General features: G+C 59.3%; 2 protein-coding genes and 1 long non-coding RNA gene across 7 annotated transcripts in view; 1 reads left to right on the plus strand and 2 right to left on the minus strand.

Moving 5' to 3' along the window:
* Sardh (sarcosine dehydrogenase) overlaps positions 1-533 on the minus strand; it is a 49,733-nt gene extending 49,200 nt beyond the window's left edge. For 2 of the 4 annotated variants that reach the window (XM_071600475.1, XM_071600473.1), the window contains exon 1: positions 18-199. The gene's annotated coding sequence lies outside the window, so the exon portion shown is untranslated. Of the gene's footprint in view, positions 1-17; positions 200-469 lie in introns of those variants that run through there. The other 2 variants (XM_071600472.1, XM_071600474.1) reach the window with 2 other exon arrangements.
* Positions 534-2,795: 2,262 nt separating this feature from the next.
* On the plus strand, positions 2,796-8,349 carry LOC139701541 (uncharacterized). The gene is made up of 3 exons (XR_011704064.1): positions 2,796-3,052; positions 5,526-5,570; positions 6,339-8,349. It is a non-coding gene; the product is annotated as an uncharacterized lncRNA (long non-coding RNA).
* A 2,131-nt stretch (positions 8,350-10,480) lies between these two features.
* The window catches only part of Vav2 (vav guanine nucleotide exchange factor 2), a 160,897-nt gene continuing 158,206 nt past the window's right edge, over positions 10,481-13,171 (minus strand). For both annotated transcript variants that reach the window (XM_027942146.2, XM_027942152.2), the window contains one exon: positions 10,481-12,483. In XM_027942146.2, the coding sequence (XP_027797947.2) occupies positions 12,436-12,483 (48 nt within the window). In that variant the 3' untranslated portion in view covers positions 10,481-12,435. The remainder of the gene's footprint in view (positions 12,484-13,171) is intronic.

Consider the following 13,171-nt stretch of genomic DNA (forward strand, 5'->3'; position numbering starts at 1 on the left):
GCCCATGTCCAGCACACCTGGAGGAGGAGCCTCTGTTCTCCCTCACACTGCCCAGTGCCAAAGCTGCTGGCCCTGGCCGGGAAGCTGCCACGTGCCGCTCCGCCTCCTGCCCAGCCAGGCCAGGCTGTCCCCAGGCAGGACTGGGGACTGGGGCAGCTGTCTGCCTCTTGCCTGCCCCCTGCCAGCAGCTGCCTCAACAGTAACTCGCTGTCCTGCCCGCTCTGGGGAAGGAGCTCGGGACGGCCCTGGCTGGGGGTCAGGGGGTGGGTGTAGGCTTAGCCACAGGACCGAGGCCTTGGCCCGCAACCCAGCCTCACTGTAAGCAGGAGCCCAGACGTGCCCCCCCGCAGGCGGCAGGAGGATGATGGGGTATTGCTGCCCACACAGTGACCGGGTCCTGCCCACCCACCCCTTGGTCCCCACAGCGGGAGGCAGAGGGACGGCCGGCCCTGCCCCTCCCTGACAATACCTCTGCTGCCTCCCTGACCAGTGGCGGAGCCAGCACCTCCTTCCTCTCCAAGCAGCAGTCTGGAGGAACTGGCCACCCCCACTCCCCCTTGCCCGCCCAGTGTCCCGCCCACGACCAGCTAGGACGGACCGCCCACAAGGCTCCCCAGTGCCGAGGGGCAGATCTGCTGGCCTGTGGCAGAGCAGGCTGTGAACCCCGAGCCACCACAGTGGGTGGCCTGCCAGGTGACCTCAACACTCACTTCATCTCCAACACAGGGTCCCGGCTACTGTGGTGATCCCAGGCACCCCGGCCTGCCCCGGCCTGCCCCGGCCTGCCCCGGCCCACGCCCCCGCCCCCGCAGGAACCCTGCACAGGCCAGCGGGCAGGAAGAGCTGGGCAGCTGTCCAGGCGCTCCAGCAGGGGCTCTCTGGCAGGGGCTCCCTGGAGGTGCCTATGTTCCAGCCTCGGCTTGCTCACCCAAGGTGGGTCCCCTGAGGGTCCCCTGCATTGGGGGGGGGGGGTGTGGGTGCTTCCACAGGTGCAGCCCCAGGGCAGTGCTGAGCAGAGACTCTCCTGGTCCTGCACTCTAAGACCAGCAGGGGTGATGGTTGCAACCTGGACCTTGGACGAGGGGTGGTGGCTAGGGGTGGCCTGGCTGAGGGTCAGCCTTGTAGGACTTTCATCGACCCAAGCCAGTTAGCACTCTGTTCAGGTCAGAGAGAGGGGAAGGAACACCCTTCCTGGGTGCCGGAGCACAGCTCAGGAGGTGGTCAGGCTCTGTCCAGGGACCAGGACAGGGCCCTGTTGCCAACCTGAATGGCCTTGGCTTGTTCTCATGTCCTTTGCAGACTCAGTTTCCCCACTGAGACGCTGGACTGGACCCGGCTAGGTCTGTTCGGGGCCGGTCTGAGTTCCCAGTCTCCGTCAGAGCACCAGGAACAGAGCCACAGTGGGCTGGGAATCCTGGTGGACACTGCTCTGGGGCCAGGGCTGCCCGACCCACGACCCTCCCAGACCCACCAATCCCAATGAGAACAGTGGGGACTTGCCCGTCTGTCCTCCTGGCCCACCTGGCCTTCTCCACAGCCCTCCCCACCTGCCAGTATGTCGGGGGTGTCCACCAGCTGCCCTCTGTTGGGCAGAAGCCGAGGAGGGATGGGAGAGGCTCTGCATGGGGACCTAACAACAGGAGGGCCATGCCCACACCACCTCTGACCCACCGAGAGGACGGAGTGCCCTGCCCAGCCTGGGAGCCTGGCCCCGTCACCTCCACACAGTGTTGGCATGGCGGCTGACTGAGTGGGCAGTGTGCTGACCACGGTCCCCACACCGTGTATACGTCCTCGCTGATGGATAGGAATGACCGCTTCCCCTGTGGAGTTGAGCAGACTGAGGTGAACAGCCCCGGGCTCGGGTCCCCCACTCATGCCTAGACATCTCCAGACAGTTTTTGAGGGCTGAGTTTATCCCATCGAGATTTTATTTTTCTATGAAGGACCTTTAACTTTTTAAAAGACCTCCCACCAGATGTCCTTGTGATTCACGAAGATGGACTGTTGACAGCCCTGACAAAAAGAGGGAGGCATCCCAGGGGAGTCCAGGTCCTTTCAGAGCAAAGAGGCCCCCCACCTGTGACCCCAGGGCAGGCGTGACCGGCCAGGCACCAAGCCGCGGGACAAACGTGGCAGGTAGGATGGCCGCCCCCACGCTGGCCCTGATGGGCAGGTACCCCGCTTGCCTTGGGCATCTTCCGGGCCTTGTGTCTGCAGCCATGGACACTGACGCTGTCCCACAGGAGGACAGAGCACAAGGCCCTGGGGGACTTCCTGCCCATGGTGGGCATCTCAGGGCTGTGCCCAGGCCCGGGGGCAGGTCCTCTTCCTGTACGGTGTTTGGAGGGAAGGGAGGACAGGCAGTGGCCCAGGCAGACCCTGGCTCAGCCCTGTTCTAGGACCCGTGAGCACCACCCAGCCCCTCTGGGGCTCTCATGCCAGCCGCCCAGGGGAGATGCCCGAGGAGGGTCCCAAGCTGCCCTTGGCCCTTTGCCTCTCCCACCCGTTGCCCTGGAGACCTCCCCTGAGCACCCAGACTCCCAAGCTCTGTTGAAAGTGAGGACAGAGGGATCGCTCTGGGACACCTGGTCCCTTTGGCCATGGTCCCACCCGTCTCTTTGCCCACTGGCCTCTGGGTGCTTAGCCATTCCAGCCAGGGTCTGGGAATTCCTGACGCTGCCCTGCCAATCCCACCCACAGGCCACTGCGAACCTCCGAAGGACACCCTAGGGTGGCGAGTCAGCGGGGAAGGGGAGGTCTCAGGAGGAACAGAGGGTGGAGGAGTCGCAGTGTGTTGAGGTCCCAGAGCTGGAATGGCCTCCTGGGGGGCCAGGGTGAGAACAGTAGCACCCAGGCTGGGTGGGGGCCTGAGGAGGCTGAGCCATGGCAGGAGACACTGGCCATGTGTGGGTACTACTTCCTTGCAGGACCCTGGACCAGGAGGGGACCCAGGGACACTCAGGCCAGACCTCCCACTGAAGTGACAGCCCCGGCTCTCAGACCCGTTCCCAGACCACACTCCAGGGCGGCCACAGCCTCAAGGAACACAGTAAGCTTGTCAAAGAGACACAGAAAAAGGATTGCAAGCGTGCCGGTGAGCGGGCGGCTGGCGAGTGGACGTGAGTGTGAGGGTGTGAGGGCGTGCAGGTGGCTGGTGAGCGGAGGTGCGTGTGTGGGCGTGCCCGTGTGCGGGTGTGCCCGTGTGCGGAGGTGCGTGTGCGGGTGTGCAGGAGTGCAGGTAGGAACCCAGGCTCAGGAGGAAGGCCATGAGCTTCCCTCGGCCAAGAAGTGTCAGCCCAAGAGCCACTGTGTGAGGTGAAGCAGCAGCGGTCCTCTCTGAGTGGCCTTCTCCCCGTGTCGTTGAAGTCTGGCAGAGTAAGGTGCAGCTGCCTGTGTGGACCAGGAGGGTGCCCTCCAGCGTAGGTTTTGCACTAAAGGCTGCCGGACCCTGAAGTTTTAGGGCACTGTTCTGTGCCTTCCTCATGGGAACTGAGGCTGTCAATCCCAAGACGCACCAGGAGGAGGACGAACCCTCTCTCGGCCAGGCAGCCCCCGAGGCCGGGTGGTCTTGGCCAGGGCTGCTGCTCACCACCCTCCCCAGCCAGGCTTCCTTCTGTGGTACCAAGGCCCAGAACCAGCCCCCACGCCCCAGCCTCCCCTGCAGCCAGCATGGCCACATGACCAAGCTGTCGTGGGTGGGAGTGCTGAGCAAACCTCCAGAGGTGTCCAGGAGCCGGAGCGTCCCTCTTCCCGCCCCTTCTCCTTTCTGCTGGCTGGAAGGTGACATCAGAGCCTGCAGCGGAAGCCCCATCTCAGACCATAGCGTGCACCAAGGAGGTTGTACAGGACACCGAGGAGCACGGTCCTATGCCTGGGTCACTAGAGCGTTTGGGGAGTAAGAAGTAACCGTCTTGTCTGATGGGCTGTCCATTTCCCTCCGCTGGCCAACGGTCACCCCAACCCGCCCAGCCTTGCCTTCATATGGACATGCAGAGAATTGAGGCTGGGGGTCTCTCATCACATCCATCTGCCTCAGGCCCAAGGGCTTGGATGCAGGTGGGGGGTAATTATTCAGAGGGGACCCAGGGGAACAAAGAGCCTCCGCAGCTCCTGGATACTCGAGAGAGTTTGGTTCTTCCAGAAGCAGCAAAATCATTAAGGAGAATAAATGTTCCAAGTTGAGACTGAAGGAGAGGGGTCTGGGTTTGACTGGGATGCTGTAAAATCTTTCACGAGAGGGAGAGCAGACTTGTTAGCTGCCTGACCACCACTGCCCCCCGTAGAACCAGTCGCCAGGGGACAGAGCCACCAGGAAGAGCGTCATTTCAAAGCCCCGTAATTTGTGCACATTTAATACATCTGTAAACTTTCTAATTGGAAAAATTACATTGTAAATGGCTGGTCTGTAAATGCTCAGGGGAGATGCACCCTGGTGTTTGGAGGGATGACCAGGCCCACAAGGGAAGCACACACCCCATGCCTCTCCTATGCAGCTCCAGCCGCAAGGCCGCCCAGGGCCTGCCCTATGGGCCCAGCAGGACTCCACGTCTCGATGTGAAGCTTTTCTATCATTTCAACATATTTAAAACTTAGAAATAAATTTGAGAATTTTACAATTACATTATAACTTCCTTTTGGATTATTCATGATTTGGAAGCGTGTTTTTTCATTTGCAAACATGCAGAGATTTCTTGTGTGATTTTTGCTATTGGTTCCTGACTTAGGAACGGTGAGAAAAGCCAGTTGATAGATGGGGAATTCACTGACACCTGTCTTACGGCCCACCAGAAGGTGCCAGGTTCCTACAGAGGGCGGGGTCCTCCTAGACAGTCTTCACTAGTTCTCTCACATCCTCCCTGACTACTTTGCCATTTCGTTGAGGCGTAATTGACGATGGCACAGTGTGTTTACAGCATGTGACAAGAAAGGCGTGGTGAGACCATCAGCCCAGCAGGGCCCCTCACACACCCCTCACCTCCCGTAGCTATGTATTCCCTTGGGGTGAGGACATGTAAGAGTACTGCCCCACCAGCCACCACTCATCCACTTTCTGCTTGTCTGAGTTGTTCTAGATCCACCAAAAGTGAGACCACGCAGCATTTGTCTTATTTCACTTGACCGTGTCTCCAGGTTCATCCACGTTGTACAAATGACAGGCTTTCCTTCTGTTAAGGAGGTCTGACTCCATGTCTTGGCCCTTGGGAACAATCTCACCATGGACCTGAGCACACAGAGATCTCTCTGACACACTGATGCATTTCCTTTGGATAGGTACCCAGTTCTGGGATTTCGCTGACTTGAACTATATACATTTAATCCGTTGGGATTATCTTGACTTTGGAGATCCGGACATTCATTTCCCACTCCAGAGTTGGGACATTATCTGCCATTATTGCTTTAAAAGAGGTCTTGTTTTTTGTGGACTCCTGGATTCCCAGAATGCACATACTGGTTTGCGGGAGGGTGCCACATACATCCTGAAGGCTTTCTTTCATGTTCTTTCTTTTTGTTCCTCTGACCAGGAAACTTAGACGACCTGCATTTGTCAACCTGTTTCAAGCTTGCTGGTAAGTCTGCTGTTGAAGCTCTCTTTAGCTTTTCATTTCAGTCATCGTGTTCTTCAGCTCCAGGATGTTGTGTTCCTTTTTTATGGTTTTTATCTTTGTTGGATCCTCCCTCTACTTGTGCACCCCTTTCCTATTTATTACCTGTGTCCCTGGTAGGTCACCAAACTTCTTCAAGATGATTATTTTGAGTTCTTTGTCAGGAAGTTCAAAGATCTCTATTGCCTTAGGGCCAGTCACTGGTGCCTAGTTGTATCATGCCTCTAAAGGTATCATGCCTCCCTGATCCTTCCCACGCTGTTGCCTTGAGTTTGGGTCTGAGCATTTGAAGACATAGGAACTGTTAGGTGCAGGACAGGCTGAGTAAGTTGTCTGTAGGGCATGCCAAATAAAGTTAGCTGCAGGATGACCTGCCCTCTGAAACCCTCTGTCTGGTTCTTTATCAACTATTTGCTTCAAGCCCAAACGCCCAAGCCCCCACTCAAGGCTGAACACTCAACCCCCTGCTCAAGGCCAAACACATAACCCCCCTTGTGTCAACAAGGCAGCTTGCAGACCCAGAGACCTCATTAGATTTGGGCTATAAAAACTCCCTCCTGCCGGGCCCCTGTCTCTTGCTTTCTCTATCTCTTTTGCTCTCTCTTGCTTTCTCTGTCTCTCTCTTGCGCGCGCTTCCCCCCCCCCCCCCGCCTTCTCTCTCTTCTCCTCTGTTGCACTGCTGCAATAAAGATCTTTTGGTTGCTCCGAGTGTTGTGGTCACTTTCCTTTCAGGAACCTCTATGGTCTTTGCTCCCTGGCTTTTGCAAGGAAATCCATGCACCAGTCCACTTATCAGAGGGATTCTGGGCAGGCCAGCTGGCGGATCCATGGACAGGCACACTGCTTGGAGTCCTGAGGTCACTGGGTGGGTGGACCTGGAGGCTGGGTCCTCTGGGGTGGACCTGGAGATTCGTTCCACTGGAGTAGGCCTGTTGACTGGGTCTGCAGTGGGGAGCGGTACCTGGAAACTGTCTGTGGGGCTGGCCTGATTCCTAGGTCCATGGATCCAAACTTTCCCTGGGGTGAGCTTTGAGCCTGAGTCCACAGGGCATGGCCTGGCACTGGGTGGGCCTTGGGCTTGGTTCCACAGGCATGAGCCTGGTCCTGAGTCCACAGGGGCCACCCTGATGCCAGGGTTCACTCGGGTAGGCCTGGGGTCAGAGAAGCTAAATTAGTGGAGGTCAGCCTGGTACTGGGGCTGCAAGAGCCGGCCTGGCAGGGATGACCTGGTGTCTGAGTCTCCTGGGTCCTGAGTCTACATGGGCCAGCCTGGATCCTGGGCCTTGACCCTGGATCCACTATGGGGATTCTTAATGTCGACTGCTGCACAGCACTAGAGAACTAATGGTCATCAACCAATATCCTTCCCCACCTCCAACCAACCAAGGGTTCAGTGGCCCGAGCACACCGTGTTGTGCATCACACCCCCACCGAGTTCGTGATACTGTTGGCACATGCCTGGATGTACCTGAGTTGCACCAGGTAAAGCCCATTCAACGTCCACTGTCGGCGTTGGCTCTGAACCCCCCCACGTTGGCCTAACCAGTCGGCACAACTGCACTTCCCTCAGGTAGATAGTCTGTTGAGCTGAACTTTCCATTTCTTGCTCGTTTGTCTAAAAAGCCTTTATATTGCCTTTGTTTTTGAAAATCATTCTTTCCTCCGTGTAAACTTTTGGGTTGACACTTGGAGGATGCAGTCCTGTTGTCTTCCAGAGGCCATGGCTGCAGCGGAGCGTCCCTGTGGACTGGTTTCAGTCGGGGTGACCTTTTGCTCTCTGGCTGCTCTCAGAACTGTCTTCAGTGCCCTGCGGCTTCACTAGGACGGCTCAGGATCTGCATTTCTATTTGCCCTTCCTGGCATTCTTGAATCTCTGCACTGGCGACCGTCACTCTTCCTGGAGGACAGCCAGCCAGTGTCCTTGGATGCCAGCTCTTCCACTCTGCCTCCGCCTGGAGTCTGTGGGAGCTCCACGCCCTCCTCCTCGCACCCCCTTGATCTCTGCAGAGTCAGGGGTTTCATCAGTACCATTTTCCAGTTCAGTAATTTGGTTGGGGAGGGGGAGTACTGGGGATGGAACCCAGGGGTGCTTCACCACTGAGCCACATCCCCAGCCCTTTTTGAGACAGGCTCTTGCTAAGTTGCTGATGGTCTCACTAAATCGCTGAGACTGTCCTCAAACTTGCAATCCTCCTGCCTCAGCCTCCCAAGCCACTGAGTTACAGGCGTGCGTTACCATGCCGGCCAGGTCAATAATTCTTTCTTTGGTTGTTTCTAACCTGAGATTAAGCCCGTACACTGAGATGTAAACGTCCGTGGTGTAGAAGAGCTGTCTGGGAAGGAAAATGGCCCTGAGAGTTCACTGTGAGTGGCCTGGACAGAGGCTGGCTGGGGCGGGGAGGGCTGTCAGCGGCACAGAACAGCCGGAGGCATGCCTGCAGCCTCACCTGGGTGATCTGGGTGGGACGAAGCTGATCACTTGCATCCTGGAAACTGTAGGTGTCCCCTGATTTCCTCCAGTGTGTCATGTCACTAGGCAATGCTGAAGGCCAGCTTGCTGCTTCTGCTCCCAAGCAGCTCTGTGCCTGGACGCCTGTGGGTCCCCTCTACCTCCACACCCCAGGGCTGACCACGGGGCATGAACTGACCCTGGGCCTCTCGTTGTTTACTTCTGGAAACTTGAAAGTGCTCCTTGAAGGTTTGTCCTGCCTGTGACTTTGGGTTTCTTCTCCAGACACATTAACTACTGCTCGGCAAGGTGGGAGCTCCCTGAGCAGGGCAACCCCGGCCCCTGGCCCCCGGCCTCTGCAGCCCTGGCCCTGATGCCCAGGGAGTTGGACGCCCAGGCCCAGCCCCAGGGCCCAGCCCCCACAGCCACCCTGGACTCAGCTCCCAGGGCCTTTCTACCCATTCTGCCAGCATCACCATGCACGTTGTGTACCTCTGTGATGTGTGGAGTCCTAGTCGGGGACAGTGGTAGAGGGGCCCCCACGCCAGCTGGGCCTGGCTGCGCCTGGGCAGTCCTGCTCGGTGTCGAGGCCTGGGTGAGGCAGCCAAGTGACGGGTAAATGACAGAGTGACAAGCACACAGCTGGTACCTTTCCAACAGTTAATAAAGGAGAAGCCCAGAGTGGGCTGGGTGGGAACTACTCGCTCCCACAAGAATAGATGTCCACCCTCCAGAGCGTCAGGGCGGGGGCGAGCGCGAGGGCGCGGGGACACAGGGGAAACCAGAGCCTCCTCAGGCCACCCTGCCCCTGCGTGAGGCTGGGTTTCTGCACCATACCAGTCGATTCAAGAGTGGCTCTTGGTGGCCACAGGCGCCCACCATAGCTGGCCTGGGAGGGCAGGTGCTGGCAGCAAGGAAGAAGGGCCACTGTGAACAGTGGCTGGAGCGGCCCCGCCCTCCTGCCTGCTGCCCCGTCCTTGGGCTGAGCCCCGACAACCCAGGCTTCAGCCCAGCCCCCGAGCTCCTGGTGGTCTCACCATCAGTCCCAGACGAGGCTGCTGACCGCCCACCTGGGGCCACAAGCTCATCCCTGGCCCAGCTGAGGAGGCCAGGGTGTCCTTCATGGGTACAGGGAGCAGGAAGGTGCGGGCTGCTCACGGGCAGGCGAAACCCAGAGGAGTCCTCTTGGGGAAGGCCTCAAAGGGGCGTTCTGGTTCTGCCTGTGGGGAGGACACTCGGTTCCAGTGAGGGGCCAGCAGGGGCCGAGGGAGCCTGGGCGTGTGACACGAGGGCGTGTGCACTGCGAGGTGTGAACAGGCTGAACTGTGCACACCACAGTCCGTGTGTGGAAGCCCCACTCCCAGCACACCTCAGGTGCAAGTCCTCAAGGAGGGGCAGTTAAGGAGGCCGAGGCTAGACTCCAACAAGACTGGCTTCTCCTGGGGAGGGACGCAGCAAGGAGACGCCAGCGAGGACACGGCGAGAGGGAGCCCTCTGCCAGACCCACGCACCCTGACCTTGGACTTGGGCCTCCAGAACCCAGAGGAACGAGGCTTCCTGCTCAGGCTGGAGCCTGGAGCGGCCACCGCAGCCCAGACGACCAAGACGTTGCGCAGAGGCAATGTACAGGGGGCCACTGGGAGACCGGACCCGGCCTCTGAACCCGTGGTTAGGGAGGGACAGCTGCTCAGGCTGGGGTTGCTGTGACCCAGGGAACAGGCTGGACGGGCCGAGGGAAGACCCTCCCCTGGTTTGCAACAAGAACTGACACCTGCTCAGCCCCCGGGCTCACTCAGTGACCATGAGCTAGGCCACAGCAAGGGCTGCTGGGTGCCCACCCTCTGGCCTCGCTGCCATCTCCTTAGTAACAGGACCCCATGTTCAAGCTGGGTGCTCAGCTTGGACTCTGCGTTTTCCAGTCACACCAGAGCCAGGAGTGACCCTGTCATCAGGCACCGGCTACAGAGCCATAGAGACCTCTGCTTCCTCCCAGAGCCCCACCTGCAGGAGCTCCAGCAGCCATGATGGACCACGAGGCCACTGTGAGGAGGGAAACATGGGCTGAGGATGGGAGACCCGGGGTGGGGGTGGGGGTGGGAGGAGACTGGGCTCCTGATGGCAGGGGAGGTGGAGAAGTCTGGTTGCCTGGGTTTCTGTCATACACCACAGGACTCGCCTGGGTGAGGGGGCACTACTTTCACTCCATAAAAAAGCAAGGCAGGGAGGTAAGGGGCAGGCCCGAGGTCTGAATCCCATCCTCACAGGAAGACAGTGGTGCATGAGGCCACCTGGTGGGCTCCACAGGACACTGCACCAGCTGGAGAGGTGCTAGCTGGCCCCCAGGTTCAGGCCAGGCAGACCCTGCTGGACTGGGGAGGAAGCCGGCCACTCCCTCCTCCCCCAGGCACAAAAGGCTAAAAACCACTGCAGAAAAGAACTTAGGTTTATTTGCAGTAAAAACCGTGGTCTGAAAAACCCAGTGGCAAATGTACAGTTTGTGTTCCCTTTGGGGTCTCGTGGCCGAGGGACCCCAGATCCCTGACTCATGTGTCAGGCTCCAGTGTTCACAGCTGGCCTCAGGCCTGGTCCCCAGCCACTCCAGAGGCATCCGCCTCCGGGACTGCTGGGCCTCCAGCCACCCTGCCTGGTACAGCGCAGACCAAACCAAACAGATGCCGACATTCACAGAAACCAGGGCTCCAGGTCATCTGTTCTCAGTGTCCTTCGTTCTCAGGATGACCTGTTCGGCGACCAACTAAAATATACATCATTTTCTTGCTATTATAAAATCTCTTCCTTATTCACAGATACTAATAGGAGATTTGGATGAAATAATTACAAACTTTGTTCCCCTTAAAAAAACAAACAGGCCAAACATAACACAACAAAAACCCCAAACCAGACCACAAGAACGGACAACGGTAAACACAGAGGGGCTGGGGTCTCCCTGCCATCCGGGCTGGCTGCGACAGGTCTGCGCCAAGTGCTGGGTGGCCCCGCTGCACCGGGGCTCAAGTGCGCCAAGGCCACCTCCCCGCCCAGGCCCTGCTTACCCCCCTCTCAGACCTTCCCCGCGGAATTCCTTCCTGCTGCTCCCGTCTTCCTGACCCTCCAGGAGGCTGGGTAGGTGCACTGAGCCTGGGGTGACCTCAGCTGGCTCCCCCAGGAAGGCCCAGCCCCCAGTGGACGGCCTCCCGCACCCCCCCACTCATGCTCTGCAGCTGACCTAGGGCAGAAGGGGCAGCAGGAAGCCCAGGTCTCACCAGAAGCTTTGGTGGGATCTGGGAGGGGCCAGGGTCGTGGGTCTCACAAATGTCAGGGTAGAGAAACCAGGTCTGGCCGGCCAGCCAGAGGTCAAAGGCCAGGAGACACCAAAAGGAGGGAGGAGGGAGAGCCACCCCAAGAGCACTTATTCAGGCTGGCCACAGGCCCAGGAGGGCTGCAGGAGCCCCTGGAGGCAGACCCACCAAAGGCCAGGCCGACGTCTGTGCAAAGGCTGGTGGACCCGGGGCCACGGTGCAGGGTGCAGGAGGCCCAGTGGGTCCCTCTGGAGAGGAAGGTGGGCAGCAGGGGCCCAGGGAGGGGCATCATTCTCTCCCTCCCTTTGGGGTTTACGGAAGACGAGGGCCTGGCAGCAGGGCGGGGCAGGGCAGCCCTGGACCCCGGGACCCAGGAAAGGCTCTCGGGAGGAAAAGAGCAGTACCATTGACTAGGGGTGGGGACAGCAATGTCATCATTCCTAAGCCCCCCAAGAGAGGGCCCTGACAGTAGGGTCTCGGTGGGCCTCATGGGGAAGCGAGGAAGTCGGGGACGGTCCTAGGAGCCCTGTGACAGGGTCACACGTGTGCTTTCCCCCGTACCCCAGCCCAGCCGAGCTGAGCAAGGCCACAGCAAGCAGCCCGGCCCTGGGCCTCCCCCTCCACAGCCTGAGGCCCTGACAGCAGCAGAGAAGCAGGAGGGCCAGCCCAGGGGCTGAGCACCAGACCAGTGGGTCCCTCTGCTGTCCCCAGCACCCCTGGGACACCGTCTGCTATTTGATCCTAAGCTCCTGAACACATCTCGGCCAGAAGGCACAGGGCACCCTTCCGGACTCAGCTGTCACCAGAGCCAGGCTTGTGATGCCACGCACCCCTCCCCCACAGTCTGGGTGGGGCTCACCCCGGTTTCCTCTATGTACAAGGAGCGGACCCAGGGACGGGTGCCCAGGGACAGGGGTGGCGGAACGGCCTGACGTTAGGGTTCTGAACACCCTCCCCACCCCATGGGCTGCCGGCGACTGGAAGGCTGGAGGTGTTCCCCCGGGAGCCGCCGAGGGGCCGAGATGGACTGCAGGCCGGGGGCTCTCCATGAGCATCCCGGGTCCTGTCCGCGCTCTCCTCCTCACTGGACACCCTCCTCTTCCACGTATGTCGAAGGGAACCAGCCGATCTGAAAGAGACACGGGGAGGAGGGTGCTGCAGAGCCAGCTTCTCAGCCTGGACCACGCAGAGGGGCCTGGCAGAGAGGCCGAGGGCCGGGGGCCCCAAAGAGCTGTTATGGGCCGGGCTACGTGGACAATGACCAGACTCCACTTCACCCCGAGACTCCATGTCATGTAAGAAATGCTCCTCCCACGGGAAAGCCCGGCCTCTGTACCCATCTGTAGTTACCTAGCAGAGCACACGTGGCACCACAAAATGGCCATTCTTATGCATGTAACGTCGTACCCTGTCAGAGACTGTCGAGACGTTAGTGACCACTCTAATTGTACTCGACCTGGAGAGTCCCGAGGGAGACACGGGTGTACCCACGGCACTGTCTCGCTCACTGCTGCTCCTGTGCCCTCTTGCCCTCGGCTCCGTCAACCCAGGTGGGGTTTTTGTCTTTAAATACACTAAAAGGGGGAGGTTCCAGGCTGTTTTCTGCAGGGACAACTCGGTCCTGAGGAGCAGCCCCGGCCGGGCACAATAAAGGCTCTTCCTTTTGGACCAAACTGGGAGTTGGTGTTTCTGAGTGGCCTGCCCCACAACAGAGCAACTGGAAACCCACCGGCCCTAATTGGCTTCAGAGGGTCCGCAGGCAGAAAAGAATCAGACCCGAGGAAAACACGTTGTCCCGACCTGAATGTGGCTATCCC

Source organism: Marmota flaviventris, chromosome 13 (assembly GCF_047511675.1).
Source record: "Marmota flaviventris isolate mMarFla1 chromosome 13, mMarFla1.hap1, whole genome shotgun sequence".
Classification (NCBI taxonomy): domain Eukaryota; kingdom Metazoa; phylum Chordata; class Mammalia; order Rodentia; family Sciuridae; genus Marmota; species Marmota flaviventris.